The following is a 27,582-nucleotide window of genomic DNA, read 5'->3' as shown; positions in this document are numbered from 1 at the left end:
GGCGAGTTACGCAGGGAGAGAAAGCTTTAGATGATGGGATAGATGCAAAGGGATGATCTATCCGATTTAAATCCTGGAAACCACGTTTGAACGTTTGGACCTCCTTGTCTTGCCATACAGAAGGAAATCGTTTTGTTTTTCCTTTCCCTCTCCCACGTTTTATTGTTGAACTTGCAGGAACTATCGAGCGTTGCGCTGTGCTCGGCAGGGACTCGGGCAAGGGAGTGGGAGGGATGGGGAAGAAGGAGTCAACTGTCTCTCACATCTTTAAGCGATACCGACCATGGATTTCACCATTTGCTAGTCCGGTCTTGCTCGATAACCGACGTTTCGTTTCATCCTGGAAGCTATTAGTTTAGGCGTGCCAGGTAAAGCATTCTGGTGTCTGACTGACGCCCGAGGCGAGCGGAGTTTTCATCGCTAAGATCACAAGTTGACGTACGCAGCTTTGACGGCATGTTTCGATCTTGCGCTTACCAGACCTTTGAGAATGTGACGAACGTTAAACTACGTACGTCGACTGCTGGCTTAACGAGCGAGATGTAAAGTCGTGTTGAGTACTCGATATTGGGGTGGTGTATGAGTATCGTGTTATTTGTGGTCGTGGTACTTGCTCGATTATAGAGCTTCCGTCAGCCATGTGAATCGATGATACATGTGTGATTGGTGGTAACCTTGCCGATGCTGGGATGAGTATATGCGTCTAAGGCCGGTTCTCCAGGTGGGCGTACTTTACCTCGTTGCTGTTCCCTTCGTCCTCACATTGTACTTTGGGGTTGGGTGCGATGGAGAAGTGACTCGAGTTGCTTTCCTGATGATTTTCTACCTGATGGTAGAGGGATTGGATCAAAGAGGTGCTATGATTTCATTGCCCTTCCCCGTGTGAAGCCTCTTCTTTGACCAATTGGCCGCTTATCAACCTGTGTAAATCAACAACCATCTTCAACCATGGCAATCAAGTCCTCAACGCAAGATGTTATACGTGTAGACTCTTCGAGACAGCAATGTGGTAAATCACTCACAGATCTCGGCGTAGACATCAAGCTGCTGTTGCTGGGCATTCTGTTCTATTGCATCCGCGTTCCACGAGCCGCAGGCCTAGAGCAAGGAAAATCGCCAATGTCTTTGGGGCGATGAACCGAGGTCATTAGTTCGTTGGGTGTTCCACGTGGGACTCGAGCATTTGAGCTTAGTGACCGGTTCTTAGTGGCATAAGGGATGATCTAGAGCAACTATGGGATATTTCTCCTGTCATTACAGTCTCGGGAATCATCATTGAAGACTTCACATTGCTATCTGACTATCTTTCCGTGCCCCCACTCCGAAGAACTACACAGAAGCCCTCGGCCACTTCGGAACAAAAGCTTGAGCAAACAACTACGAGACGGGTCAATGTACGATGGTTTGGTTGTGTTTGGTTGTAACTGTATCATTTGGATCTTCTCCTGCCTGCCTAACTCATCTGACGATTTCAGTCCAGCACCTAGACCAAAGTTGTCCAAGATGCGTTTACTTCCATATCTTCTTTCGCGTCTCACACCAACCGAATGCCGGCGACTCATGCTACCCACCCGAATAGCTAACCGCGAGGAAACATCAAGCTCAATGATATTGCCAAAGTGGTGAAGGCTGGTGTCTGTTCATCACCAGGTTCTAGACGTTGGCAAGAACCTTCTCCCAAATTGCCTTGCACGAAGCCTTGTGGATCTTGCGATGGGTCCTTTGACAGTCCTTTGGAAATATCAGCTTCATTCTTCCAAGAACCCCATCGAGCTTGAGTACTTACGATGCCGCAGTACCAGGCAGCCTAGAAATGGCCGCACTTCTTCAGGTTGATTCCGTGGTCTGCGTGAATCTTGCCGCAATGGAAGCAGCTAAGCCCAAGCTGTTAGTCGATGCCTCGTATGGACAATCCGGCTAGATTTACCTTGGCTCGTGAAAGTCTCGAGGCGTTCCCGGCTGATAGTTGTCGATTACAGCAAGTAATTGCGCTTTTCCGTGGTCACGGAAACCACAGTCCATCATCGGCAAGGCAAAGCGATATTGGCAAGGTATCTTGGGAACGGGGTCGCGTAGATGCTGCATGTCGTCTGCCTCGATCTAGGCTCCAGCACGCATCATCAAGGCGCCGCCCACAATGGTTCGGCACTGGCCTTGATGCTCGTGTTCGAGGGCTCGATACTTCTTGAAGAGTTCGTCACCGACTCCGGGGTCAAGCCGTCCTCGGATTTCGGTGATGAAACCGCGGAGGAATTGTGCATGTTCCTCAGTTTTATAGAACTCTCTCGTCTGCTCAGGAGCAACCATGTCGGTCTAATTGATCATGAGATAGAGATCAAGCTTCTCAGGACCATCGCCGAAAGTTATTCTGATGGCGGCGACAATGTCAAGATCCTCGTCGCTCTCGAAAAGACCTGATGTATCATTGTTCCGCAGAGAATAAGAGAGGGGAGGGCAGGACAGCATACGGAATCCCCAACGACCCATGTTTAGGTTAGAAGGTCTTTCTGGAAGGACGAATAGACCAACGATTTGAGATCCTGAAGATGACCAGGCCGTAGGACGTGATGATTCAGGTGCGAGAAGGTCCTCGCAAACAAGAAATTACAAGGTGGGAGCGAAAGGAAATGGAGTGAAGTCGGCAAACTCTGAGACGACGTGGAAGAGTTGAAGTAGGCAGGTAGGGAGGTACCTCATGTAGACGATGGGATCACGCATCTGCCGTTTGCAAAACAGGCAGGGGCAACGACCGCTCCTTCACCAAACATCTAGCTAGGAAGGGGCAAACGTTACTCTGAGGCAGTCGCATGAGATAAGCGTCAACACGTAGAGAAGACCAAAAAAGAGTTCACCCCCCCGGTGCTGGACTGGGGGCTACATCTCTTGGTGCTCATGCTGGGATTCGAACTTGGGTACTCTCGTATGCGCTGAGCCTGTCGTCGAGTAGGCTGGTTGGTGTAGAATTCAATTGTTGACCATTAACCACTCCACCACCCAGCCAGTTTGACCTGACACGTCGACCTAGACGGGCGCCTCCTGGCTGGTGACAGGAATGGACTTGGAGGGGTATATATGGGCTTTCTGGGTATTCAGGTGGAAGGCACAGTCAACACTCACCCGCTCCTTCCAACCCGGACTACCTACTTTGCCTACCTTACCCGAACTAAGGTAGATAGACGCCATGGCCCTCTCGCAAAGGTTGCGTCACGGGGAATATCTCGCAGCATGTGTAGGAATGAGAATGCAAATCATTGACTTTCAAGGCTTGCCGAGAGCAAACGTAGTCTCATTCATGTGTAAGTTTCCAATTGGTCATGGGCGGTATTTGATCTCTGCACACGGATCTGCATGGGTTTGAGGATATGCCATCAAACAAACGGATGCTCCGGGAAGGGAGGCCCATCTGCAGTGTGCCGATGAACATGCCGTGCCCGTAAGGTAGATTCCGATCCCGCTTTTAAGTGCCCCCAGGTTTCCATCTATTTTCTTCTAAGTCTGTTCAAATATGCTCAACGCCATCCCCGACAGTTGTGCCAGATGGGAGCTGTTGCTAGGCTGTTTATGTTCAGCCAGCAATTGACTAAGTATCTGACCGTCTAAGAAGCTCAACGATCACCAAGACACCATTCTGCAGTCAGGAATCACATCAAAATCAACATGAAGAACCGAATTAGTGGTTGGGGGGATGGCAATGAGGTGGTACGTTGTGGTGAATATTGTGCTGCCTAGGTATTGATATAACAGCAATCGCCGGTTACTTATGCTCCTCCTCGAAGTGACTTGGAGAACTGTCGAATGAATCCATGCTGCCCATTTCTTTCCGCAAATCCAACGAGTATAGGTTGGCAAGTTGACCTATGACTTGTTCAGGGGTAGAGAGGCCGATTAACAACGTGCCTGTTCTGCCCGATTTCTTTTTTGTTCGTAATCTTGACATTCATCCCCAAACGCCAATGGTATCCGTGAACCATCCTCCAACTACAAAGCATGCGAGATATCGATATCTTTATCCGTAGCCTATCTTCGCGGGGGAGGGTTGAAGCCCGGGGCTCCGCCAGGAGGGCCGGGGTTGAAACCAGGAGGAGGGAAGGGGGCGTTTTGAGGGAAGCCCGGGGGCGGGAAGGCACCGGGGAAGCCCGGGGGAGGAGCTGTAAAGTGTGAGAAGCGCATTCGCGGGTCAGAGGGGTATGTGTACTCACCACCACGTCCACCAAAGGGCGGGGCACCAGGGAAACCAGGGAATCCGGGAGGAGCACCACCTCCAACGCCAGCAGCAGGGCCCTACGTCAAAAGTCAGCGTCCGAAGCTCATGAACAGAGAATAGTGGGGTACTAACGGCCAGTGATGGGGGAGCCGGGGCGGCGCCGCGGCCGGCGGGTCGCGCAACACCAGGACCAGCGGTGAGACCGGCCGAAATTCCGCCAGGCGCGCTCTTTCCAAGTCGTGCACTGGGGTCCGCGGGCGGCTCTGATTCCACTGACAGGGAGACAATGTGTGCGCCGCGGACAATCGTCAGGCCGAGGGTTCGCTTCTCCTCCTTCTCGATCGTTTGGCCGGAGCTGGAGCTAGCGCCAGGGGCGGCAGGCTTGTTCTGTCTGATCTTGACGCGTCTGAACTCTTCGGTATCGGCGAGGACGAGGTTCATGTGCTGTACAGATTGTCAGCATAATTGTAGAGACGCGATTGAGGGTAAAATTGGGTTGCGCACCTTGTCAAATGCAAGCATCTGTCCGGTCATCTGGCGGCCATCATTCAAGGTAACCCTCATGCGGTAGTTGATCTATTAAGTCGCGTCAGTCTGTACCCTGTGCAGTAGCCTGAATCGATCGTCGGGTAGTTCTCGAGGAAAATTACGTACGTAACCAGCCTAGAAATGAAGAACTTCGTGTCAGCCTGTATTGTCAACCTTGAAACTTTGAGAGAAAGGTCAGGAGTTGCTCACCATCTTGCCCTGTTTGTTCGACATCTTGGGTGATGTTTGTGTGAGGAGCTACTTTCGTAGCTGCTCTAAGTCTTCAAAAAATTGATGTTATGCTTGTTGCGAAGCCTGAGAGACTTCAGCGCGACTGTTGATGCTTGCGATAGGCAGAGCTTCAGCAGTCAGAGGATATGGAGACAAATTTCGGGAGGCTGAGGGAACCTTGGAAGGCTGAGGCCAAACGACGGGACCCTCCATGCTTGCAATCGGTACGTAGCTTGATGTGGCTGATGGGAGCATCTACTTGGGCTTCTGTGGCTCGTGGTTGTGGCTAAGAACACGGGTGAGTGCACCACTTCCAAGTGGGTCGTCACCCACCTTCCTTGCAAGGGCTCGCAAACCCCCCAAAACACAAAGTCTTTTTTTGCCAATTGGCGCCGAACTTTTTCCCACTTTGACAATCGACAATCGACACCAAACGCCCAGCCAGCCGTACCGCAGTACTAACCGCCAAAATGTCGTCCGAGAAGACCCAGAACCCCATGCGCGAGCTTCACATTCAGAAGCTCGTTCTCAACATCTCCGTCGGCGAGTCTGGTGACAGACTGACCCGTGCCGCCAAGGTGTTGGAGCAGCTGTCCGGTCAAACCCCCGTCTACAGTACGGCATCACCAAAAATTCCCACGACAAGAAACGATGAACTAACAGGACCCGACAGGCAAGGCCCGCTACACCGTCCGTACCTTCGGTATCCGCCGTAACGAAAAGATTGCTGTCCACGTCACCGTCCGTGGCCCCAAGGTACGACAATTTTGGCGGAATTCGAAACTGCGCAGGAAGGATGGTGGACTGACTTGATGATTACAGGCTGAGGAGATTCTCGAGCGTGGCCTCAAGGTCAAGGAGTACGAGCTCCGCAAGCGCAACTTCTCCGAGACCGGCAACTTCGGATTCGGTATCTCTGAGCACATTGATCTCGGCATCAAGTACGACCCCTCCATCGGTATCTACGGCATGGACTTCTACGTCTGCATGACCCGCAAGGGTGAGCGCGTCGGCACCCGCCGCCGCTGCAAGGGCCGCATCGGCTCTGGCCACCGCATCAAGCGTGACGAGACCGTCAAGTGGTTCAAGTCTCGCTTCGATGGCATTGTCCGATAAATGCTTTCATTTCCTGCGACGAACGAAAAAAGACACTGGGACGGCTTGGGTTAACGGTTGGCGAAAAATGGGAAACTGGCTTATAAGGCATGTACTTTCCAGCAGTTGTTCATACAACACGCTTGACTTGAGCAAAAATTCAGTCAAGCCGCGGCCTCAGAGACCGACCGGCGTCATGCCGGCTTACAACACAAGTTCCTTCTTACCGTGATGCTGCTCATGATTCTGTTTGGTGACGATGGCCCGCGATATGGAAGCGGCCTAGGCGTTGGTGGTTTAGCTAGTCTATTTTAGTCCAAATAAGCTACAATACTGTACTCACGGCCTAAGTCTCCCATCTCGCGTGAAGTGGTACGCCAATTTTCCTTGCCAAGATTTGACCTCACTTCTTGAGGCTGCACGTGACCAATGTTGCATTGAGATTCGATTTTGGCCTCAAGGCTCAACGGCGGGTAAGACTACGAGGCTGACGGCAGAAATGCGACTCGGATTTCACATTGCTCCGAGGCGGTCAGGCTCGGTGTTCCCGGCCGGATGGAGGCACCAAAGTCCCACAGCTTCAGTACGCCTTACGTATACGTGCACTGTGTCCTGTGCCTCTGGGCTCTCAATGAGTGCTTGAAGTCGGAGAGGTTGGCATTCCTCAAGAGAGTGGAATTGCACAGTGGAGAGCTTTGCACCAAAAATGCCGGGGAAGGGGGGACAACACTGGGAAGCTACCTGGACTAAGAGAACAGCGCATGCATGCAGATATGAGAATAGGTAAGGTCAAGGGATAATTGAAGTTATCATGATACCTAGACAATTACCGGGGCGATGGCTGAAAAGTCCCGGTATCGCAATGGATGGCGACAGCTATTTTATCGCAAACTCAATGGGTGCGGCGGAAAGCCAGACTGGCACCAATTTTTATGTTTTATTTTTTTTTTCACTCGGGCCCAGCTCCCCTTCCTTTCGGTTGAGATTAGATCGTCCTTCCCAGCGCGTTAAAGACCTGTCAATGTCAGAGCGTCTTTTCCCCCTGTCTTATGTAAGTCAGGCATTTCACGGGGTTACGGGGCCACGACGGGCACGTATGCGGTGGTCGGAAATTGTTAGGGAGATCTCGGGTTGGACTGAGGCAAAACTCGACGGCCCACCGTGATTGGCCGGCCAGCACAGCTTCGGCTCCACTGCTTCCTCACTCTCTTTTCCCTCCACTGGGCTTCTTCCAAAAAAGACTCGATTTGCACTCCTTCAAAGGCACCTTCATCAACCCCAATCTCCCCTCCACTCAATTGCATCTATTGCAATTGATTCTCCTTCGATCTAGACAGTGTCCAAGATCTTCTAATATGTTCCGCAACGCCCTCCGCCAGTCGACGCGCGCCGTCGGCGCCGTCTCTGCTGCCGGCAGAGTCGCCGCCGTAAGTCCACACCTTCCGTCAACCTCCCCATCCCCGAACCGACGTCAATTCCATCCAAAAACATCAGCAATCGATTCCGCGATATCCAATTAGGTCCCTCCGAGCTTTTTTGACCTCGCGGGAGTCGCGTTGCTGGCGTGGAAGAGCTTTTCATCGAGCTCCCTTGGGGGATGCGTTGCTGTTTTGGGGCGGGAGCCGCCCATAACATTTTCGGCCGTTCGGCTAACCTGTTTTTTCACCCTCAGGCCCGAAATGCCGCACCCGCCGTCTTCAACATGCAGACTCGCACATACGCCGAGGCCAAGGCTTCCCCGACCGAGGTTTCTTCCATCCTCGAGCAGAGAATTCGTGGTGTCCAGGAGGAGGCTGGTCTCGCCGAGACCGGCCGCGTCCTGTCCGTCGGGTACGTTTAAGCGGCATCTCTCGGCATCGCGAGCCACCATCGGAAAACCTTCAATGCATCATCGGACTGCACGAGGAGCTCGCATGTCAACTCATCGGCACCAAGAAAAGTTTTTGCTAACGGGGAGGGAACAACAGTGATGGTATCGCCCGTGTTCACGGCATGGCCAACGTCCAGGCTGAGGAGCTTGTCGAGTACGTTAAGCGCCCTTTACTTACTTCGGAGATGCATCGCGTCTAACTCTTTCACCTACAGGTTCGCCTCCGGCGTCAAGGGCATGTGCATGAACCTCGAGGCCGGCCAGGTCGGTGTTGTGCTTTTCGGTTCTGACCGTTTGGTCAAGGAGGGCGAGACTGTCAAGCGTACCGGAGAGATTGTAGGTTCAACATGCTTACTCGACTACGGCCAATGTTTATTAACAACACTATAGGTCGATGTTCCCGTCGGTCCCGAGCTTCTCGGCCGTGTCATCGACGCTCTCGGTAACCCCATTGACGGCAAGGGTCCCCTTAACGCCAAGGAGAAGCGCCGTGCTCAGCTCAAGGCTCCCGGCATTCTGCCTCGCAAGTCCGTCAACCAGCCGGTCCAGACTGGTCTTAAGTCCATCGACGCCATGGTTCCCATTGGCCGTGGTCAGCGTGAGTTGATCATTGGTGACCGTCAGACCGGAAAGACTGCCGTCGCCCTCGACGCCATCCTTAACCAGAAGCGTTGGAACAACTCCAACGACGAGACCAAGAAGCTTTACTGCGTCTACGTCGCCGTCGGTCAGAAGCGTTCCACCGTCGCCCAGCTCGTCAAGACCCTTGAGGAGAACGATGCCATGAAGTACTCCATCGTCGTCGCTGCCACCGCCTCCGAGGCCGCTCCCCTTCAGTACATCGCTCCCTTCACCGGTGGTAAGTAAACACTCGTGCAGTTTAGTCACACTTTCTGAAGACAGGAAACTAACATATCTCTCCAGCCTCCGTCGCTGAGTGGTTCCGTGACAACGGCAAGCACTCCCTCATCATCTACGACGATCTGTCCAAGCAGGCCGTTGCCTACCGTCAGATGTCTCTGCTGCTTCGTCGTCCCCCCGGACGTGAGGCCTACCCCGGTGACGTTTTCTACCTCCACTCTCGTCTTCTCGAGCGTGCCGCCAAGATGAACGACAAGCTTGGTGGTGGTTCCATGACTGCCCTTCCCGTCATTGAGACCCAGGGTGGTGATGTGTCTGCCTACATTCCCACCAACGTCATTTCCATTACCGACGGCCAGATCTTCTTGGAGTCCGAGCTCTTCTACAAGGGTATCCGTCCCGCCATTAACGTCGGTCTTTCCGTCTCTCGTGTCGGTTCCGCCGCCCAGCTTAAGGCCATGAAGCAAGTCGCTGGTTCCCTGAAGCTTTTCTTGGCTCAGTACCGTGAGGTCGCTGCCTTCGCCCAGTTCGGTTCCGATTTGGATGCCTCCACCAAGCAGACCCTCAGCAGAGGTGAACGCGTAAGTTGACAATACATCGGTACCCCCTTTCGTGACAAGTACTGACCAATTCTACAGTTGACCGAGCTCCTCAAGCAGAAGCAGTACTCCCCCATGGCCGTCAACGAGATGGTTCCCCTCATCTTCGCTGGTGTCAACGGTCACCTTGACGCGGTCCCCGTCGCCAAGATCCTCCAGTGGGAGGCTGACTTCCTGTCCCACCTCCGCACCAACGAGTCCGACCTGATTGCCACCATCGACAAGGAGGGTGCCCTCAGCAAGGACCTTGAGGCCCGCCTCAAGGACGTCATCGCCACCTTCACCAAGAGCTTCCTGGGCTAAATTTTTAAGTCTCACCTGACATAATAAATGGTCCGACTGGGAGCGCTCGGGGTTGATGTAGCTGTCTATACCGAAGTTTTTGTTTGCCTAGAGGCGTGAGGAAATCTCGAGGGTTTTGCGCCGGTCCGAGGGAAGCACCAGGGGACGCGATATTTGGGGAAGGATCTCCAGTCGAACCACTTGTAAAATAGAGCTCAAGACTCAATTAACGCCCTCGATTCCTTTTGTCCTTTCATGAACTTGTTCCCAGTAATTCGTTTCGCCGTGATATGTTGTAGTCTGGAAATTCGTACAGCAAAGCAGACGAGGCTCGGCTGCGAATCGTGAAATTTCAGTCGCTTTACTGTACTAACGGCAAGCTACCGCGTCGTTGAAGTAGTCAGCTGCCGCTCACAAATCATCTTGCCGGACTCCCAATAGCATTCCGGAACGCGCGAGGAGGACGGCGGGCCCTTAAGAGCGCGCCGGATCCTGAGGACGGCCTCGGCCGCCTAGCGGGTCAACTCACAAATAGTACGGGATGTCGGCAGGTGACATCATCTGGCTGTCAGAGCTCCCAACGTCAACTTAACTTATTGCCCCTCGCACAACTACCCAAGTTCAACCGTACTCTGTGAATAATACAACCTCATAATGTCATCTGACTCTAGAACTCCGGAAATGTCTGCGGCAACGAAAGATGTTCTCGGCCGGGTGCAGCGGATGATTCCGCCCATGTTGGAGAAGTTCCATAAAGGTGATTGCATGGTTCAGAGTCCCGATGTGATGGTTGAAGCTCTTCTCTCTTACTTACACTTTACGACCAGGACAATTGGGCCGCGTCGCTGTTCTCGGTGGCAGTGTCGATTACACGGGCGCGCCGTACTTTTCAGCCATGGCGAGTGCCAGGCTGGGATGCGATATGGTAAGTCCAGTCTTGTCCGGCCCCGGTCTCTCACATCCCGGCTTCATCGGGGCAACGCGGGATGCCTCATGATGTACTGAGCTGAGAACTGGAACCACAGTCCCACGTAATCTGCACCCCCGGCGCGGCTTCAGTGATCAAAACATACTCGCCAAACCTGATGGTCCACCCCCTCATGCGCCAAACCCCATCAGACGCGGCGGAAGCCGCAGCAACGGACTCGGAGAAGATCTCGGGTCCCATCATCGACATGCTCGCCCGCCTACACGTTCTCGTCATCGGGCCCGGACTCGGCCGCGACCCGATGATGCAGGAGACCGTCGCGCGCGTCATCCGCGCCGCCCGCGAGCGCTCGATCCCGCTGGTCCTCGACGCCGACGCGCTGCTCGTCGTGCAAAAGGATCCCGGGCTGGTAAAGGGCTACGAGCTGGCCGTGTTGACGCCCAACGTCGTCGAGTTCTCGCGGCTTTGTAAGGCGCTCGAGGTCGATGAGGGGAAGGTGAAAGAGCAGGCGGGTGGTGGTGGGGAGGAGAAGGAGACGGCCAAGGTCGAGGCGCTGGCGAGGGCGTTGGAGGGGGTGACTATTGTGCAGAAGGGGGCCAAGGACTTTATTTCGAATGGGAGGGATACGTTGGTTGTTGATCTGCAGGGCGGGTTGAAGAGGAGTGGTGGGCAGGGAGATACGCTTACGGGGTCGATAGCGACGTTTTTGGGGTGGAGGCATGCGTATCTTGAGGGGTTGTGGGATAGGGGTGGTGATGCGATCAAGGAGGATGAGTTGGTTAGGCTTGCTGCTTTTGGAGGAAGCGCTATCACGAGGGTAAGTTGGGTGTTCGTTGCTGAGATAATGGATGAATTAGTGGCTGACTGATTGCTTATAGGAATGCTCCAGGCGTGCTTTCCTGAAGAAGGGCCGCAGCTTGCAGGCGAGCGACTTGACTGACGAGGTCCATGGTGCCTTCATGACGCTGTTTGGTGAGGTGGATGGCAATGCTGGCGCTACCAAGCTGTGATGGAAGAGGATGTCTACGGAATCGTGTAGTCGTAGTACAGTAGACGAAGATAATGCCATGCGGTGAACAACATTGATCGTCAGCTTCTTTCCTTGAACAGCTGCTCCCAATATCGTCAAAAGGATGCTCGACCCCGGTCAAGTAATTTCCGGGTCAATTAGAAGCTGCCTAGTCAGTTGCATTCGTGGGATAGGAGACATGAAAATGGGCAAGAGGGTAGAAAAAGCAAAAGCTCGGGTGCGCAGTTCGTAAATCGAACTGAGCCCCTACGAAATCCTCCATCCGTTGACTTCTCGAGATTTCATACCAAGTTCTTTACTAACGGACCAGGGCGTTATACCGCTCGACCATGGGGATCGATTGGGCTTGGTTGATGAATGACGACCTCGACCTGAATATAAGTCCAGCTGCCTGCCTGGGTTTGACGCGAGGGGTGCTGGGGAGGGAAGGAGCGAAGATGGGATGAGGCTGTCGACGTGTGTGGGCCTTCTCGAAATCTGGCAGCCACTGCCGATGGCGAGCCGAGGCTGCGAGAACGCAGCGAGAACGATTTCCTTGGTGTATGAGGTATCCTTAGAACACTAGAGATAAAATAAATGCTCTTCTGCTAACAATGAAACAAAGGTTTGCATGGCTTCTGAGCTGTAACTTCAGACAAAGTCACTCAGTTCTTTCTACATGTCTTTCCTCCTTATTCTACTCATATTTCCCCTGGATATTCTTCGGTATTAAGACTTTGAATAACAAAAGCAATGACATATATAAACCTCATAGTCGTTGGTCTCGAAGTCTTATCAAGGCAAGATAGCATAAACCCAAGACCCCTATCCCAAGGACCTACTCAAGAAAGACTATCACGCTCACAGGCTAACGTTCAGCCTCTCCTCTCAATTATCGAGTATTACCACGTGATGCCGCGAACAGCGCTCAAAGGCATGATTCACTGCCGGATTCATTTACGGCATACCAGACCTATGTATGAATGAAACCCTTTCCTACTGGCCATATCTAAGGAATCCAATATAATGGTTAGTCTTGATCGCATTCCTGCGACCGTCATGGCAAGAGCATGATGCTTTGACAGCATCCTCTTAGGAAGAAGAATTCTAGCACTACTTCTCAACCAGGTTTGCTTTATATTCGTAGAACAGATAAGTGCGGACGCAAACGGAACAATCTTAAGTGTTGACATGGTGGTTCCATTCTGCCAAAGAGAAAGTGACACATTGACGGAAAGTCATAGAAAACATTTTTCCCCAACGCCTTCCCTAGTATAACCATGTGCTGACAACTTCGACTTCACACGGGGCTGGCGTACATTTGTCAAAGCGTATTTATTGGCAATGACCTTTATACTAAGTACCTCAAGGTCTGAAATCGTTGAGCGAATGTTCAGACTCTACTTACCAATCATTCGCGTCATGCAAAAAGGCTTGCCACGGTCCCCAAGGCTGGGGTTGACATACACTCACTTCCTGGGGATTGGTAGGATGGCCTGGCCAAAGCCATAGCTTGTTGGCAGAGTAATGCAATGTTCGCTCAGGTGACCTTATTTCCCACCTTATTCAAGGCAGCTTCACCTCCTTTTTAATCCTTCATTCATAACTGCAAGTCATTCTTATCGACGTATTCGTCTGATGATGAGACGAAGCAGATGGAACCTAGAGTCTCTCGATCTTTGACTTCCAGCTTCCAACCTCAACTTCAAGCACACATCTGAGAGAGAGATTGCGCATGATGCCTTGCTATAAGATATTAAACACCAATACATCATGCCCCATAAGCTTGATTCCGCCACAGGTAAGCGCTAAAGAGGCCCTTGAGGTTGTAGTGTTCTGGAAAACCACCGCTGAAGCGCAGAGATTCTCTTTATAGACCTGACGTGGAAGATAACAAGTAAAGTGAGGTTTCTCTGCCTTTTTTCAAGTTGATAATGGAAGGAGAAGGTTCAGGTTGATCTGACAATCTTTGATAAACCGGGCCTTGAAAGTGACAGGCCAACAGATAACGGTCCATTGATCATGCTCTGTGATATATTAGATATCAGAGAGCAGTATGAATGTCCCATCCCGAAATCGTCATCTGAACGTTTGGCCCCCATGGAGAATTAGCTTTAGGTCTATCGAGATCATAAAGCGCATGCAGATGAACTCTCGTGGGGAAACCTAGTTAGATATTTCACATTATGCTTGATACCTTGATAACACAAGCAAGCTAGCCCTGGTCAACGAGCATTTACTACCATGTGCTCAACCCAGCTGGACCTCACAAACCCGGCAGAGAAACACATCACTTAGAAACTTACCTTTACTCTCAATTTGAATGGTCTATCAAGATGGACGCCTTTCCATTACCCAATCTTACTCGGAACAAAATCCGGGAACCCGCCGGTACACTCCCGAGCTACCTTTACCAAACTTACACCTCCCCGGCTACGAACCCGATGATGTCCCATCCCCCAACAACGGCAGCAGATACAAAGAAACAAAGAGCGACTAAAGCAAAACAGAAAAGCAATCAACCCCGAAACCCCAGATCTACCCCGAGCCATCTCATCCGAACCCCCCTTCTTCACCATGCGCCAGCCCGCAAACGAACATCCCGGACTCCACACGAAGTATCCCCGAGAAACACCATCCCGCTTCTTCCCCGCGTTTTCCTTTACCCCGGCAAGCCCCGGGTTCCTCCACCTCTTCCGCGGCTTTGTGAGTCTAGACTGAATGTAAGCTATTGTGTAACATAACGTGCACACGTGCATCCCGTAAAGGAGCTACAGCCTGAAACCGAAGCGGTGCAGAACCGATACATGTTGGCAGAAAGGAGGACGGGGGTTCGCATGCGGCATCCGCACCAATCCGTCAGCCTTACCCGCTCCCCTCAATCTACAATACAAACATGGGGAAGACTCCCATACAACTGATTCCATAGGCGCCAGGCTCCGGTAACTAGACGAGAGACGGATATCGCGTCAAATTGGGGGGCTCTAATTTCATGATCCATGGCCTACCTACCCTTCACGCTCACGAACGACAGATCTACCATTTCCCTCAACATAGGTAGGTACCTTATCCAAATCTTTAACATTACTGAATCGTATCAGGCAAACACTTCCCCATTATCTGTTAGGTATGCGGTGCAGTTAAATGGATTACAAAAATTAGGCTGATAATGGCATCCCCCCCCCCCCCCCCCTTAATCCGCGGCTCCATCCGCTCCAATGCGAGATGTTCGGTTCAGTCCGCAGAGATCCGTCCAAACATCGATCCACCACTCCGGCAGTCCTGGTCTAGATTCCTTGGCTGTCTTTGAACTACCTATCTCTTCCGGATAAGATTGTTCGAGCTACTCTGATAGCAGGAGCAAAAGAACAACAACAAAGGAAGTGGGTGGGGGGTGGACGAGTTGTGTTCTCTTTCTTGTTTTCAAATCAATTTGATGAATCACTTAATTCTTCTCCATGTCAACCACCCAAAGGTCAAAAATCGGCGTTGGAAACAGCACCCCTTGAGGCTCTATCATCTCTCGTATACGCAAGATGGACACCTCGAGAAATGCCCAGCAGTGTTGTACCCCAGAATCATCAAGGTCTTTCTGTCCCCAGTTGACCATGCATAATGGCTTTCACCAACCTCATCCTCATCCTTCTGAGGTTCGCACTTCACCTTCAAATATGAGGTAAGCAACCTTAGTCATCACAGCTCATCTCTCTCCTCCAAACGGACCTGGAAAATTCCATCCAATCATGACCCTTTCTTTTCTACCATTTCCGTTTGATGCCCACCTTTTATTCCCGGGAGCATGGAAGCCACAGCACCTTCAGCACTGTAATAGCCAGTGAAGAGGCGCCCGTTGCGAGTCCCCGTCCCGTCCGATTAAGGTGCGCGGGAGTGTGCCAGACAGTGTGCCAGCGTAGAGTGCACGTCCAGTCCGCGCCCGCGAAATTTCGGAGCGCCGCAGCAGCAGCAGTGTCTGTCTGCAGAGGGAGGAATGAGCTTTGGTCATCGCCTCTGCCTCTCAACAATTTCGCGATCCAAACCTGGAAAACTGTCCGCCGCCGCCTCTTCCACTCTCCGACCAACCTCTTGCCAATTGCCCCTTCACGATAATCCCTTTCCAAACCACAAACACCATATTCAAAATGGCTGCTATTGTCAAGGCGATCAACGCGAAGATCAGGTCCAACCCTGTGTCGGACTATGTCTGCTCTACCCGTACGTTTTTGCCCGCGCTCGAATTTTTTTTCATTCTCTCGCAGCTCCGTTGTCCGGAGTTAGCGGGGATTATCCCACACAGCAAATGGGAAAAGGGAGCTTGCTTGAAGCTATCACCAGCTATCGCATGGCATCCTCGAGTCCCGGACAATCATTGATGCAGCTCGTTTGATCGAATCCGTCGCGATTGGCGTGCCGGACCGCCCCCCTCCAGACCCCCGGCGCTTACGGACCACGATACTCCGGTGCCGGCCGCTCGCGATAGCTTCAAGATGGACTCTGGACGGCAAGCTAACCCGTTATGCACCACAGACTTCTGGGGCCCCGTCTCTAACTTTGGTATCCCTCTGGCCGCTGTCATGGACACCCAAAAGTCACCCGACCTGTACGTCGAATCCTTCCTCGTCTCCCCGCTATCCGCTTCCTCGGACAAGATAAGATGCTGATACACCATCTCCTTTTTGTAGGATTTCCGGCCAGATGACGGGTGCTCTCTGCATCTACTCTGCCACCTTCATGCGCTACTCCCTCGCCGTCTCGCCCAAGAACTACCTCCTCTTCATGTGCCACTTCATCAACGAGGGCGCCCAGCTTACCCAGGGATACCGTTACATGCAGTACAACTACTGGGGAGGAAAGGAGGCTTCCGCAACCAAGGACGCGTTCGAGACTGTTCAGAAGAAGGCTGATGCCATCGAGGCCAAGGTCGAGACCAAGGTCAAGGAGGCTGTCGGCAAATAAGTGTGAACCCTCACTCGAGGGAGAGGGAGAAGCTTGGAAAGGGGGCGATACGAGGCGGAAGACACTTGCTGGCTGGGTGTGGAAAGGCCCTCGCCAACATAATAACGACGCAGAGGGGGATGTTCGAGTTTGATGTGAAAAGAGCGCCGAGGGCTTGTCATGAGCCCACGGCTGTGGTAAGGTCTTGACGGGAAGGAATCCCCGTCGACAGCACGGCACAGCATAGCGTGGCATAACGTGGCATTGCCCAGCCGCGGCGGACGGTAGCTGGCGGTTCTGTACCATCACCTTGCATTGTTGTTTTGCTTTTCGGAAACGGACCCTGATTCCCCGGGGAAACACTCGGGGACGAGCCTCTTCATTGCGGCCCGCAAAGTCGTAGAATAGAACAGCGAACTGTTTCTGGAACCCGGCAAGTGTGGCAGCTCTGAATCGTGAAAAGTCAAAGTGATGTGCTTGGCAGCAAAGGGTTAAGGTCCGCAAGCCAAGCAAGCAGCCTGGACTAAGGTACTACCTCATGGACCTGAATAAGGTGGGTAGCAGTAATGGCGAGCCGCAGGCGAATGAAAATGGGCACGGAGGCTGTCGTCGTCTTGACTGACGGTGCTTTGACTGTGGGCCAGCGGTTCTCGGGGCTCTGACCCGAACTCTCAAAGTCCTTACAACCAAAGAAAAAAAATGGTCCTGTCGTCTTCTTCTTCCGCGCATCAAGGATCCAAATCAACCGCTCTTCTGGGCCTCAGTTGACGTCCCTGACGGACGGAGCGGAGCGGAGCCCTCCTATTTCGGGCGAATCGCGCATAGTTTCAAGGGCCAGGGCCGGGGCCGGAGACAGTACAGGGTGAGCTAAATTCGATGAGTCAAAAAATAGGGTGTCGTCTCATCTCCTCTGGACCAAAAAGCCGCGAGAGTCGAGGATACTGTATACGGCACCACCATGGCATGGTGGCACGGTGACATGGTGGCCCTCTCCGAAACTGCGAGAGCACCGACATGATGACCCCCACTCCCCTCCCTCGCTGCTGGCACTTGGAGTCTTGGACAGGCCGCAGATCTCGCCGGACGGCCGGCCGAGTGCAGATCCATCTTCGCTTTTGGGACCGCGCATGTGCTGGAGTCCGGCGTGATTAATCGTGGGGTGCAGGGCGGGTACGCAGACGGCGTATGCCTCAAATAACCTGTGATATCCGGACCTGGAAGAGTCACACAGAGGCCGATCACGCAAGCTGGCTGACCCTTTCCTCCTAAAGAAGGAAAGGGGGGGCCAGCCAGGTGAGATAAATGTCGCAGCATGTCATGAAGCCATCGCTAATTGCTATTACCATCGACATCCACGCGCTGATTTGGTGGCGGACTGAAGATACGCCGTGAGTAGACGTGCGCAGTTTCTTTGACCAAGAAGCTCGAATGCCCAAATGCCGGACCAGCCGAGGTCGGAGTATCCAGATCTGGGTCGAATGTCATCCTCATCTCATGGTGGGCTTATTTCCAAAAATTCATGTCAAATTTTCTCGCTCCTTCGCGCTTTGCGGCCTTGCCAACGCCGCTTTGGTGCTTGCGCGATCTGGGGGGGCAGAAAGAGGAAACGGAAAGAAAAAAATAGCCTTGTTGCAGATGGGGGGCCAAGAGTCTTGGATCGTAGGTTACCCAGTAGTCCGGGCTTAGCTGCGTAGGATAATCTGGCCGAGTCGCCCTTGAACTTGCAGCGCAAGTGAGATCCAGCATGGCACCTTGGCGGTGTGATGAGTCGAGAATCAGATGGCTGATGCGAAGACTTGCATCTATACTGATTTGACGTTTCCAACCCTCCGTCGTCGTTGTCGTTTCAAAGACGTTGTAAAGTCGATCCGAAGGTGGTCTAGGAATCTAGGACAGCCCAGATAACTCATGTAACCAATGATGCGAGATTGGAGTTGGTAGTGGGAGAGATCTGACTAGTGGACCGGGAATAACGCTCAAGTAATTTATGGAGATGCGTGGTTTTGTCAAGATTGAGAAGAACCTGGAGGGTCTGGGGGGTGGTGCGCTTCCATACCCCCCGTGTGGCCTCGTACGTATTGCTGGCCTGTTGCACATGTGGTGATGTCCATCCCCCTAATTGAAGAACAGAAAGTGTGGGCGGAGGTTGGTTGGCGGCTAGGTGGGATAGCCAGGCCGGGCCAAGGTCGGCGTGGCCTGCCTTGTCGTCGTTCCTGGGCACGCAGCCGTGACCCGTCAAGCCGCCGCCATGTCCCTCGGGGCAAGAAACCGAGGTCGACGATATCTTCGGTCTCCTTTGCTCTCTCGTTGCCGTAGGCTGTAAGCGGTACCTAGCACACGCCTCGGGAACAATGATAAAGGGGCACGAGTACAGCATGACGCGCCGGACGGATGAACCCTGTGAAAGTCACCCCGCATTGTGCAATGGATTGGACCGCGGGGCAGAAAGGGCGAAAAAGGTCAGGGACGAGTTGACGAGCAGGTGAAAGATTATCCATCAAAGGCTGATATCGCGTCGAGTTGTCCCGAAGCAAAAAGGGAGTAGCCGGTAGTTGTGGTGATTTGGTGGCAGTGGTGCTGGTTCCAAGACGCGGACGCACGAAGGACACGGCGCAAAGCCGTGTTATCCTCGGCTTCGGCAGTCAAGAGGCCCGGAAGACCCATGAGGTTATTCTCGTGAAGCCGTGAAGTGCTCGTGGCATCGCGAAGTTTGCCGAATGTTTTGCTTTTCTTTCGGGAGTTGACGAGTTGATGTGACATGGTAGACGGCAACTTGGGGTAAGGTAACTTACAAGGTACCTGAGGGTGGAAGGGAAGCCGAGAGCACTGAGGAAGGAAAGAGTGAGGTGCAGTACTGTCGGTCTGCCTGCCGCTAGTTGCTCATGGTAATGGCGGTATTGCCTTGTGACAGGCGCCACCACCCGTACCTACCTTCAAAAAAGATGAAAAAGACAGACGCGAAGTACAAGGTACATTTTACTACCTGGGGTGCTTTCCATACTGATGTCTATTGAATTGGCAAGTCCAGTTGTTAACTTGCATTTGTTTGCACAGGATGCTGTCGGTGCCAATCTGTCTTGCTTCCTGAGAACTCGTAACGAGCATAGGCACTTATTGCTTGTATCGGTTGACAGTGCTTGTCTGCTGTTTCCCATGTTGCCCATAGACAGACAGCAGGCACTTGTCATGCCGGCAATGTCACTAACCCCGTCCTGAAGTAGTCACCTCGAGAAACCGTTAGTCAACCGGAGTAGAGCTGTTTGTATCGGCAGGCTCTGGTTGGTCAATTCCTTCTGGTCTAGCGGTGTTTTGCGACCCCGCCAATCTTTCTTTACTTTTAGAATATTTATTTATTTTCTGTTACTGCTGGCTGCATTCTTCAGATCTAGGCCTTGTGTTTGAGGGTCCTGGTAGACGCCTCTCGTGAGGTTCTTCTGGTTTGCCATGTTCACTATGAGGCTGTTCCATATTCTAAAGATAACAGTGTTTCTTTGGGGGTCGTTTCTGTTGAAGGTAGATCTCTTGGCTATCCTCACCAATCGTCTCAGGAGCTGCGGTCAAGGCGCCGGCGGGCTGGAGACGACCTAATAAACGGAGACGGAGGCTGGAGCCGGTGGAAACAGATCTCGGTCAGGGATGGGCGGGGATCGGGGGTCTTGCTGCTATTCTCAGGGCAGGCGTCCTTCTTCTCAGACTCTCACGGCGTTTCTCTCGCGGGGGCATTGCAGAGCCAAGAGGTATCAGCATCTCAGGTTGGTCTCCCATGGACGTTTCCTACGCGGTATGGATACTGGATACGGGTACCTGTCGCACCTTGATCCTTGGCAGGTTGTCGGGCCTTTCCATCAACTTTCCTCTTCAAGATGGAGTCATCAAGTTGAAGGCATTTGGAAATGGAACTTGAGTGACACTGCTCTGCATCCGTCTCAACCTAATGCCAAGGACGGCAGCAAGGCGAGGCGGTGGACTGCAGACATCCCAAGTGCGAGGATCAGCCATGCCATGCCGCCGTTGTCGTCAGTCAGGTGGGGGACATGGGAGATGAACATCGAGAAGCCGAATGCCGGGGAGACATTCCATTGCATGTTATGGCATGTCATTTTCGGTCCAGTCATCGTCTTGGTGGTTGATTGGCATATCGTGTACCTAATAGCGTTCGGGGGTGACTTTCTTGGGTCTCTTCTTTCCCCCTCTGGACTCTCTGGAGGCTCCTTCTTTTTTTTTCTCTTGTCCTTCTTGCCGCGACAAAGCGGCTGTTTGAGTAGTGCAGCTTACATCGCAGAGTGGCCTAAGCTCCTGTCCTAGACAGGGCAGCTACCACAATCGAGGAGTGTCAGTGGACGAGGGGGGCAGGAAGGGAAGGGGGGAAAACTACCTACCTGCCTAGGTATCTAGGTATGGATGTACCTTGTACCTCGGTACCTTGGTACATGTTCCGCGGTCTCACCCCTCTTCTTCCCCTCCATCCATCCATCCATCCATCCCACCACCATCCTATGCTCCGTCTGAGCCAAATCTTCACCGTCCCAGCGGCGTCTGCAACGCGTCCCTCTTGCATCTCTGGCTGTGAATTGCATCCATGGAAGTACACCGGTACAGACGACCCTCAGAAAATACTTTACTTTGGCGCTAGCAGCTGAAGACAAGGTTCCCTCCTTCATGACACCGAAGGGTGGACAAGTCCCTCGCTCTCCGTCTCTTTTCTTGCCATGTCACTCAATCCCAGCTCCAGCCGCCAGCCTCCAGTCTCCAGTTACAGCATCGTCGTCGCGGGTTCCCTGCCGTTGAGCAAGTCACTCCGGCCATCTGCAACACCAAGATTGGCTTGGTCTGAACTGTGACTGAGGGTGGACGGTGGACATGGGCGGATGGATCTGGCCTGGCCTGGTCTGGTCTATCTCTGTCTGCCATTATTCGGTCTAAGCTGGGGTGTACCTACTAATCACAGATCATGGCCCGTTACGCACTCTGGACGAAAGAATGTTTGCCAGGGGCTGTCTACCATGAGACTGTGACTACTGCTACACCTCAGTCTTACACCAACTATCTACTTACAGCCGAAGCACAACAGAGTTGTGAAGACGGGGGGAACCAGCCCTTCCATCGATACATGTATCGAGCGAGCCCTGACACAGCTACTCACAAGCTCCCAGCTTTCAAATTACAATAAATCCCCTCGTCCCTCAAGCTTCCAGTTCATCCCGTCATTTCTCACTTCCTCTTCTCGTCCTCCGTGCTTCCACCTCTTTTGCTGGCTCTCTACCATACTTGCTGTAGTTGCTGTCAGCTGCTTTGCTTCGTTGTTTGTGCTCCTCCATAAGATACCACTCAACAACCATCCGTACCTACTCGCATCCACCACCGTCATACCCCCCCACCACCGACACCCACTTTCTGTCCCTCTCGGTCGGACGGGTGTTAATAGAGTAGAGCTGTGCTCGCCTGTCATCGAAGCTCCTCCCTACTCTCTCTCTCCCCGGTAGAGAAGACAAGCAGCAGCTCCCCTCCCAGAGCTACCCCTCGGCTCTTAATCTTCACCTCTCGTGTCGAATCGATACCCCCTCGGCTCAACTTCCGCAGCCCACACACCACCGCAAACCACAAACCAGCAGTCACAGCAGCACAAGCAACAACAACAGTTGCGCGCTTCAAACTTCGGTCTTCGGCTCATCAGTCACCCCTGGCCTTGTACCCGCGCCGCCGCATCCTGCTGCGCCTGATCTGCACCTGAGGAGAAAAAAAAAAGCCAGGCGGCACGTCCGAACCGGCCCTGGACCCAGACCTAGACCGGCTTAAAGCTTGGGAGACCTGGGAGATAACCCCACCAACCCAAACCAAAGTTACCCAGACCAAACCACCCCGCCAACCGACACCCCGACGCAATTGTCTCGCAACTGAGACCTCAACAGCTTCCCCTGCTCCTCGGTCCATTCAAATACGGGCCGTCGTAGCTTCTGAATCCGTTCGGCCTTCCTCTTCTTCCTTCCTGTCCTCTCTTCACACACACACACACAACCGCCCAATATGGCTCAAACACAGGTCACCTTCAACGATGTCTTCGAGGACGGCGACGTTGAGGAGGTCCAGAAGGACCCCCAGACCATCCACCACATCCGCGCCAACTCGAGCATCATGCACCTGAAGAAGATCTTGGGTGAGTCGCAGCTCTCTCGAGAGGCCATTGGATTCTCTCCCCCTGGCTTCTCGCGCTATTGGATCTGGATCCAAGAACTATGCTGACCCTTTGTCTTTTACCCCTCTACAGTGGCCAACCGTGGTGAAATTCGTAAGTGCTTCCATCCAGCCGAGCTCCTGACTCACGCAAGCTAACCACCACCACCTTCTAGCCATTCGTGTATGTTGATTCTTGTTCCAGCTCAGGTAATGCTTCAGAAACAGTGATGCTTACGTTGGAATGTGTCTAGATCTTCAGAACAGTATGTTACCCAACTTCTTCCAACTAACACGGCCGTCCTGGCGCTAGAAGACCCAGCGCTGACTCTCTACAGGCCCACGAGCTTTCGCTGCACACCATCGCAGTCTTCAGGTACAGCGCACCACCTGGGCAACCACCAAGCTCTACATACTAACTCCCTGACAGTTATGAGGACCGTCTCTCCATGCACAGACAGAGTAAGTCCCCATCTAGCCTTTGAACATTCCCCAAAGCACCCTTCTAACCCGCGTTCCACAGAGGCCGATGAGGCATACGTCATTGGCAAGCGCGGCCAGTACACCCCGGTCGGTGCCTATCTCGCTGGAGACGAGATTATCAAGATTGCCGTCGAGCACGGCGCGCAAATGATCCATCCTGGTAAGAAAACGCATCTTGTCCAGATGCTGTGGTCAAGACACTAACACACCGCCAAAAGGTTATGGTTTCCTCTCAGAAAACGCCGAGTTCGCTCGCAACGTTGAGAAGGCCGGTCTGATCGTGAGACATCCCGCTAAAATCTCCCCCTAAAATCTGATAACACTACTGACTCGATGTGCCTTCTTAGTTCGTTGGTCCCTCCGCCGATGTCATTGACTCGCTCGGTGACAAGGTCTCTGCCCGAACCCTCGCTATCGCTGCCGGTGTCCCCGTCGTTCCCGGTACCGAAGGCGCCGTCGCCACCTTTGAGGAGGTCAAGAGCTTCACCGATCAATATGGTTTCCCCATCATCATCAAGGCTGCCTACGGTGGTGGTGGTCGTGGTATGCGTGTCGTCCGCGACCAGGAGACCCTGAAGGAGAACTTTGAGAGAGCCACCTCCGAGGCCAAGTCCGCCTTCGGCAACGGCACAGTCTTCGTCGAGCGATTTTTGGACAAGCCCAAGCACATTGAGGTCCAGCTTCTCGGTGACAACCACGGCAACATTGTCCACCTGTACGAGCGTGACTGCTCCGTCCAGCGTCGTCACCAGAAGGTCGTTGAGATCGCCCCCGCCAAGGACCTTCCCTCCGACGTCCGCGATGCCATTCTCAACGACGCCGTCAAGCTGGCCAAGTCGGTCAACTACCGCAACGCCGGTACCGCCGAGTTCTTGGTCGACCAGCAGAACAGATACTACTTTATCGAGATCAACCCCCGTATCCAGGTCGAGCACACCATCACGGAAGAGATCACGGGTATCGATATTGTGGCCGCTCAGATCCAGATCGCTGCCGGTGCCACCCTGCAGCAGCTTGGTCTGACCCAGGACCGCATCTCCACCAGAGGTTTCGCCATTCAGTGCAGAATCACTACTGAAGACCCCGCCAAGGGCTTCCAGCCTGACACCGGAAAGATTGAGGTCTACCGCTCCGCTGGTGGCAACGGTGTCCGTCTCGACGGTGGTAACGGTTTCGCCGGTGCTGTCATTACCCCTTACTACGATTCCATGTTGGTCAAGTGCACCTGCCACGGTTCCACCTACGAGATTGCTAGGAGAAAGGTCCTCCGTGCCCTTGTCGAATTCCGTATTCGCGGCGTCAAGACCAACATTCCTTTCCTCGCTTCCCTCCTTACTCACCCCACCTTCATTGACGGCAACTGCTGGACCACCTTCATCGACGACACTCCTCAGTTGTTCGACCTCATTGGCAGCCAGAACCGTGCTCAGAAGCTTCTCGCCTACCTCGGTGACGTCGCCGTCAACGGTAGCAGCATCAAGGGCCAGATTGGCGAGCCCAAGTTCAAGGGTGACATCATCCTTCCCGAGCTCCTCAACGACGACGGTTCCAAGGTCGATGTTTCTGCCACCTGCACGAAGGGCTGGAGACAGATCATCACTGAGCAGGGTCCCAAGGCCTTCGCCAAGGCTGTCCGCGAGTACAAGGGAACGCTGCTCATGGACACCACATGGCGTGATGCCCATCAGTCTCTGCTGGCCACCCGTGTCCGTACCGTTGATTTGCTCAACATTGCTAAGGAGACTAGCCACGGCCTGAGCAACCTGTACTCTCTGGAGTGCTGGGGAGGTGCCACCTTCGACGTTGCCTACCGCTTCCTCTACGAAGACCCCTGGGACCGTCTTCGCCGCATGCGAAAGGCAGTTCCCAACATTCCCTTCCAGATGCTTCTCCGTGGAGCCAACGGTGTTGCGTACTCATCGCTCCCTGATAACGCCATCGACCACTTTGTCGAGCATGCTAAGAAGAACGGTGTCGATATCTTCCGTGTCTTTGATGCTTTGAACGACATCGACCAGCTCGAGGTCGGTATCAAGGCCGTCCACAAGGCCGGTGGTGTCGTTGAAGGAACAGTTTGCATTTCCGGCGACTGCAAGTGTTCCCTTTCTTTAACTGTCATCATGAGTTATGTTTCTTTTGCTAATAAACGTTACAGTGTTGAACCCCAAGAAGAAGTACAACCTGGAGTACTACCTCGACCTCGTCGACAAGCTCGTCGCTCTCGACATCCACGTTCTTGGTCTCAAGGATATGGCTGGTGTCTTGAAGCCGTACGCTGCCACCAAGCTGGTCGGTGCCATCCGTGCCAAGTACCCCGACCTCCCCATTCACGTCCACACCCACGACTCCGCCGGTACTGGTGTTGCGTCCATGGTCGCCTGCGCCAAGGCTGGTGCTGACGCTGTCGACGCTGCCACTGACAGCTTGTCCGGCATGACCTCTCAGCCGAGTATCAACGCCATCATTGCCTCTCTCGAGGGCAGTGAGCACGACACCGGCTTGAACCCTGCCCACGTTCGTGCTTTGGACTTCTACTGGTCCCAGCTGCGTCTCCTCTACTCTCCTTTCGAGGCCCACCTCAGTGGTCCCGATCCCGAGGTGTACGAGCACGAGATTCCCGGTGGCCAGCTCACCAACATGATGTTCCAGGCTTCCCAGCTTGGTCTTGGTACCCAGTGGGCCGAGACCAAGAAGGCCTATGAGCATGCCAACGACCTTCTTGGCGACATCGTCAAGGTCACTCCTACCTCCAAGGTTGTCGGTGACCTTGCCCAATTCATGGTCTCCAACAAGCTGTCCGCTGAGGACGTCAAGGCTCGCGCCAGTGAGCTCGACTTCCCCGGCTCTGTCCTCGAATTCCTCGAGGGTCTCATGGGTCAGCCGTACGGCGGATTCCCCGAGCCTCTGCGTTCCGACGCCCTCCGCGGCCGCAGAAAGCTGGACAAGCGCCCCGGTCTGTTCCTCGAGCCTGTCGACTTCGCTAAGATCAAGCGCGATCTGCACAAGAAGTTCGGCGGTCCCGTCACGGAGTGCGACATCGCCGCGTACGTCATGTACCCCAAGGTCTTTGAGGACTACAAGAAGTTCATCCAGAAGTACGGCGATCTCTCCGTCCTGCCGACAAAGTACTTCCTGTCTCGTCCCGAGATTGGCGAGGAGTTCCACGTCGAGCTCGAGAAGGGCAAGGTCCTTATCCTCAAGCTCTTGGCCATTGGTCCTCTCAGCGAGAACACTGGCCAGCGCGAGGTGTTCTACGAGATGAACGGTGAGGTCAGACAGGTTACTGTCGACGACAACAAGGCTTCCGTCGAGAACGTCAGCCGTCCCAAGGCCGATGCCTCCGACTCTAGCCAAGTCGGCGCCCCCATGGCCGGTGTGCTCGTTGAGCTCCGTGTCAAGGAGGGCTCTGATGTCAAGAAGGGCGACCCCATTGCTGTTCTCAGCGCCATGAAGATGGTAAGTTTTGCCTCGTATTTAGCTACCATCTTAATTTGTTTACTAACATTCAATCCTAGGAAATGGTTATCTCCGCCCCGCACAACGGCAAGGTGTCGACCCTCCAGGTCAAGGAGGGCGACTCAGTCGACGGCTCCGACTTGGTGTGCAGAATTGTCAAGGCTTAAACGGGATAAGGGGACCCTGGCTGGGTTACGGCAGAGCGGCAACTTTCCTTTGAATTCTTTATTTATGATTCCAAATATTTAGCGAGAAAACCAAAGAGGCATGGAATTCGACATGAGAAAAATGTCTGGGGCGTGATGAACGGTTATATTGGTAGTTTGAATTGAAGTACATTTTAGAATCAGTGTTGTCTCTGTGCTCAGCGTCATCTCTATGCCTGGTGCTTTCGTCGTCTGTGGCAGCATCGCGGCCCCTCGTCTCCCTGACACTATCCCAAACGGAATACCACATGGATGCGTAGCCTTCTTCTTGTTGATGAGCGTCCTAGCTAGCACCGTACTATCAAAGACTGTTCAATAGATTATTTGGCATCCAGCTCATGGTGGAAGCCATTGCCTGAAGTCTCCTATCTTGGGGGATATTAGTTATAAGGACGACCGAACGAAAGACACGGCCCCCTTCCTCTATAGCATAGATACAAATAGCAAAGTCCGGTGACTTTGAGAGTTCGACGAGAGTAAGCCAACAATCTCAATCACCATCCATTCGTCAATTCTTCATACTTAGCAAGGTTGTCTAAAGCAAGCGGGAGCCGCGTCGTAAGTTATTCTAGTAGTTATGAACGTTTGCTCGACGTAGTTCCTTCTGTTCCTCGGTTTCCTCGCATTGCTCGTCGTCCAAATTGTTCTCCGAGTCGGCAAGAGCCAGACCATTGAGATCTATACGAGGAGTAGACCGAGAGTGTCGTCTAGTGTTGATGATGAGTGC

General features: G+C 53.2%; 10 protein-coding genes across 10 annotated transcripts; 7 read left to right on the top strand and 3 right to left on the bottom strand.

The window, feature by feature from the left end:
* Positions 1 to 26: 26 nt before the first annotated feature.
* Positions 27 to 116, bottom strand: CTAM01_11861 (uncharacterized protein; the record flags this gene model as incomplete). Its single annotated transcript, XM_060527870.1, has 1 exon — positions 27 to 116. One exon carries the CDS (start codon positions 114 to 116, stop codon positions 27 to 29), a length of 90 nt encoding a protein of 29 aa, XP_060377540.1.
* Positions 117 to 2,076: 1,960 nt separating this feature from the next.
* Positions 2,077 to 2,418, top strand: CTAM01_11860 (uncharacterized protein; the record flags this gene model as incomplete). The annotated part of the gene is made up of 1 exon (XM_060527869.1): positions 2,077 to 2,418. The coding sequence occupies one exon, from the start codon at positions 2,077 to 2,079 to the stop codon at positions 2,416 to 2,418; it is 342 nt and encodes a 113-aa protein (XP_060377539.1).
* Positions 2,419 to 4,017: 1,599 nt separating this feature from the next.
* On the bottom strand, positions 4,018 to 4,966 carry CTAM01_11859 (LSM domain-containing protein; the record flags this gene model as incomplete). The annotated part of the gene is made up of 6 exons (XM_060527868.1): positions 4,018 to 4,148; positions 4,200 to 4,281; positions 4,337 to 4,648; positions 4,709 to 4,780; positions 4,859 to 4,867; positions 4,943 to 4,966. 6 exons carry the CDS (start codon positions 4,964 to 4,966, stop codon positions 4,018 to 4,020), a joined length of 630 nt encoding a protein of 209 aa, XP_060377538.1.
* Positions 4,967 to 5,433: 467 nt separating this feature from the next.
* On the top strand, positions 5,434 to 6,079 carry CTAM01_11858 (ribosomal L5P family protein; the record flags this gene model as incomplete). Its single annotated transcript, XM_060527867.1, has 3 exons — positions 5,434 to 5,578; positions 5,637 to 5,719; positions 5,786 to 6,079. 3 exons carry the CDS (start codon positions 5,434 to 5,436, stop codon positions 6,077 to 6,079), a joined length of 522 nt encoding a protein of 173 aa, XP_060377537.1.
* Positions 6,080 to 7,413: 1,334 nt separating this feature from the next.
* Positions 7,414 to 9,691, top strand: CTAM01_11857 (ATP synthase subunit alpha; the record flags this gene model as incomplete). The annotated part of the gene is made up of 7 exons (XM_060527866.1): positions 7,414 to 7,485; positions 7,731 to 7,888; positions 8,026 to 8,082; positions 8,144 to 8,264; positions 8,319 to 8,787; positions 8,853 to 9,370; positions 9,428 to 9,691. The coding sequence occupies 7 exons, from the start codon at positions 7,414 to 7,416 to the stop codon at positions 9,689 to 9,691; spliced, it is 1,659 nt and encodes a 552-aa protein (XP_060377536.1).
* Positions 9,692 to 10,324: 633 nt separating this feature from the next.
* Positions 10,325 to 11,608, top strand: CTAM01_11856 (carbohydrate kinase; the record flags this gene model as incomplete). The annotated part of the gene is made up of 4 exons (XM_060527865.1): positions 10,325 to 10,427; positions 10,498 to 10,595; positions 10,696 to 11,415; positions 11,477 to 11,608. The coding sequence occupies 4 exons, from the start codon at positions 10,325 to 10,327 to the stop codon at positions 11,606 to 11,608; spliced, it is 1,053 nt and encodes a 350-aa protein (XP_060377535.1).
* Positions 11,609 to 15,746: 4,138 nt separating this feature from the next.
* CTAM01_11855 (uncharacterized protein) lies at positions 15,747 to 16,560 on the top strand (the record flags this gene model as incomplete). The annotated part of the gene is made up of 3 exons (XM_060527864.1): positions 15,747 to 15,819; positions 16,132 to 16,204; positions 16,287 to 16,560. The coding sequence occupies 3 exons, from the start codon at positions 15,747 to 15,749 to the stop codon at positions 16,558 to 16,560; spliced, it is 420 nt and encodes a 139-aa protein (XP_060377534.1).
* A 3,905-nt stretch (positions 16,561 to 20,465) lies between these two features.
* On the bottom strand, positions 20,466 to 20,654 carry CTAM01_11854 (uncharacterized protein; the record flags this gene model as incomplete). Its single annotated transcript, XM_060527863.1, has 1 exon — positions 20,466 to 20,654. One exon carries the CDS (start codon positions 20,652 to 20,654, stop codon positions 20,466 to 20,468), a length of 189 nt encoding a protein of 62 aa, XP_060377533.1.
* Positions 20,655 to 21,407: 753 nt separating this feature from the next.
* CTAM01_11853 (uncharacterized protein) lies at positions 21,408 to 22,022 on the top strand (the record flags this gene model as incomplete). Its single annotated transcript, XM_060527862.1, has 2 exons — positions 21,408 to 21,463; positions 21,578 to 22,022. 2 exons carry the CDS (start codon positions 21,408 to 21,410, stop codon positions 22,020 to 22,022), a joined length of 501 nt encoding a protein of 166 aa, XP_060377532.1.
* A 541-nt stretch (positions 22,023 to 22,563) lies between these two features.
* CTAM01_11852 (pyruvate carboxylase) lies at positions 22,564 to 26,816 on the top strand (the record flags this gene model as incomplete). The annotated part of the gene is made up of 11 exons (XM_060527861.1): positions 22,564 to 22,693; positions 22,805 to 22,825; positions 22,887 to 22,894; positions 22,965 to 22,976; positions 23,049 to 23,086; positions 23,141 to 23,172; positions 23,234 to 23,353; positions 23,412 to 23,473; positions 23,541 to 25,290; positions 25,349 to 26,649; positions 26,709 to 26,816. 11 exons carry the CDS (start codon positions 22,564 to 22,566, stop codon positions 26,814 to 26,816), a joined length of 3,582 nt encoding a protein of 1,193 aa, XP_060377531.1.
* Positions 26,817 to 27,582: the final 766 nt, after the last annotated feature.

Source organism: Colletotrichum tamarilloi, assembly GCF_030869305.1.
Source record: "Colletotrichum tamarilloi strain Tom-12 chromosome Unknown Scaffold_68.1, whole genome shotgun sequence".
Classification (NCBI taxonomy): Eukaryota; Fungi; Ascomycota; class Sordariomycetes; order Glomerellales; family Glomerellaceae; genus Colletotrichum; species Colletotrichum tamarilloi.
Note: the sequence above shows the minus strand (reverse complement) of the source record. Positions and strands in the feature narration are given on the sequence as shown.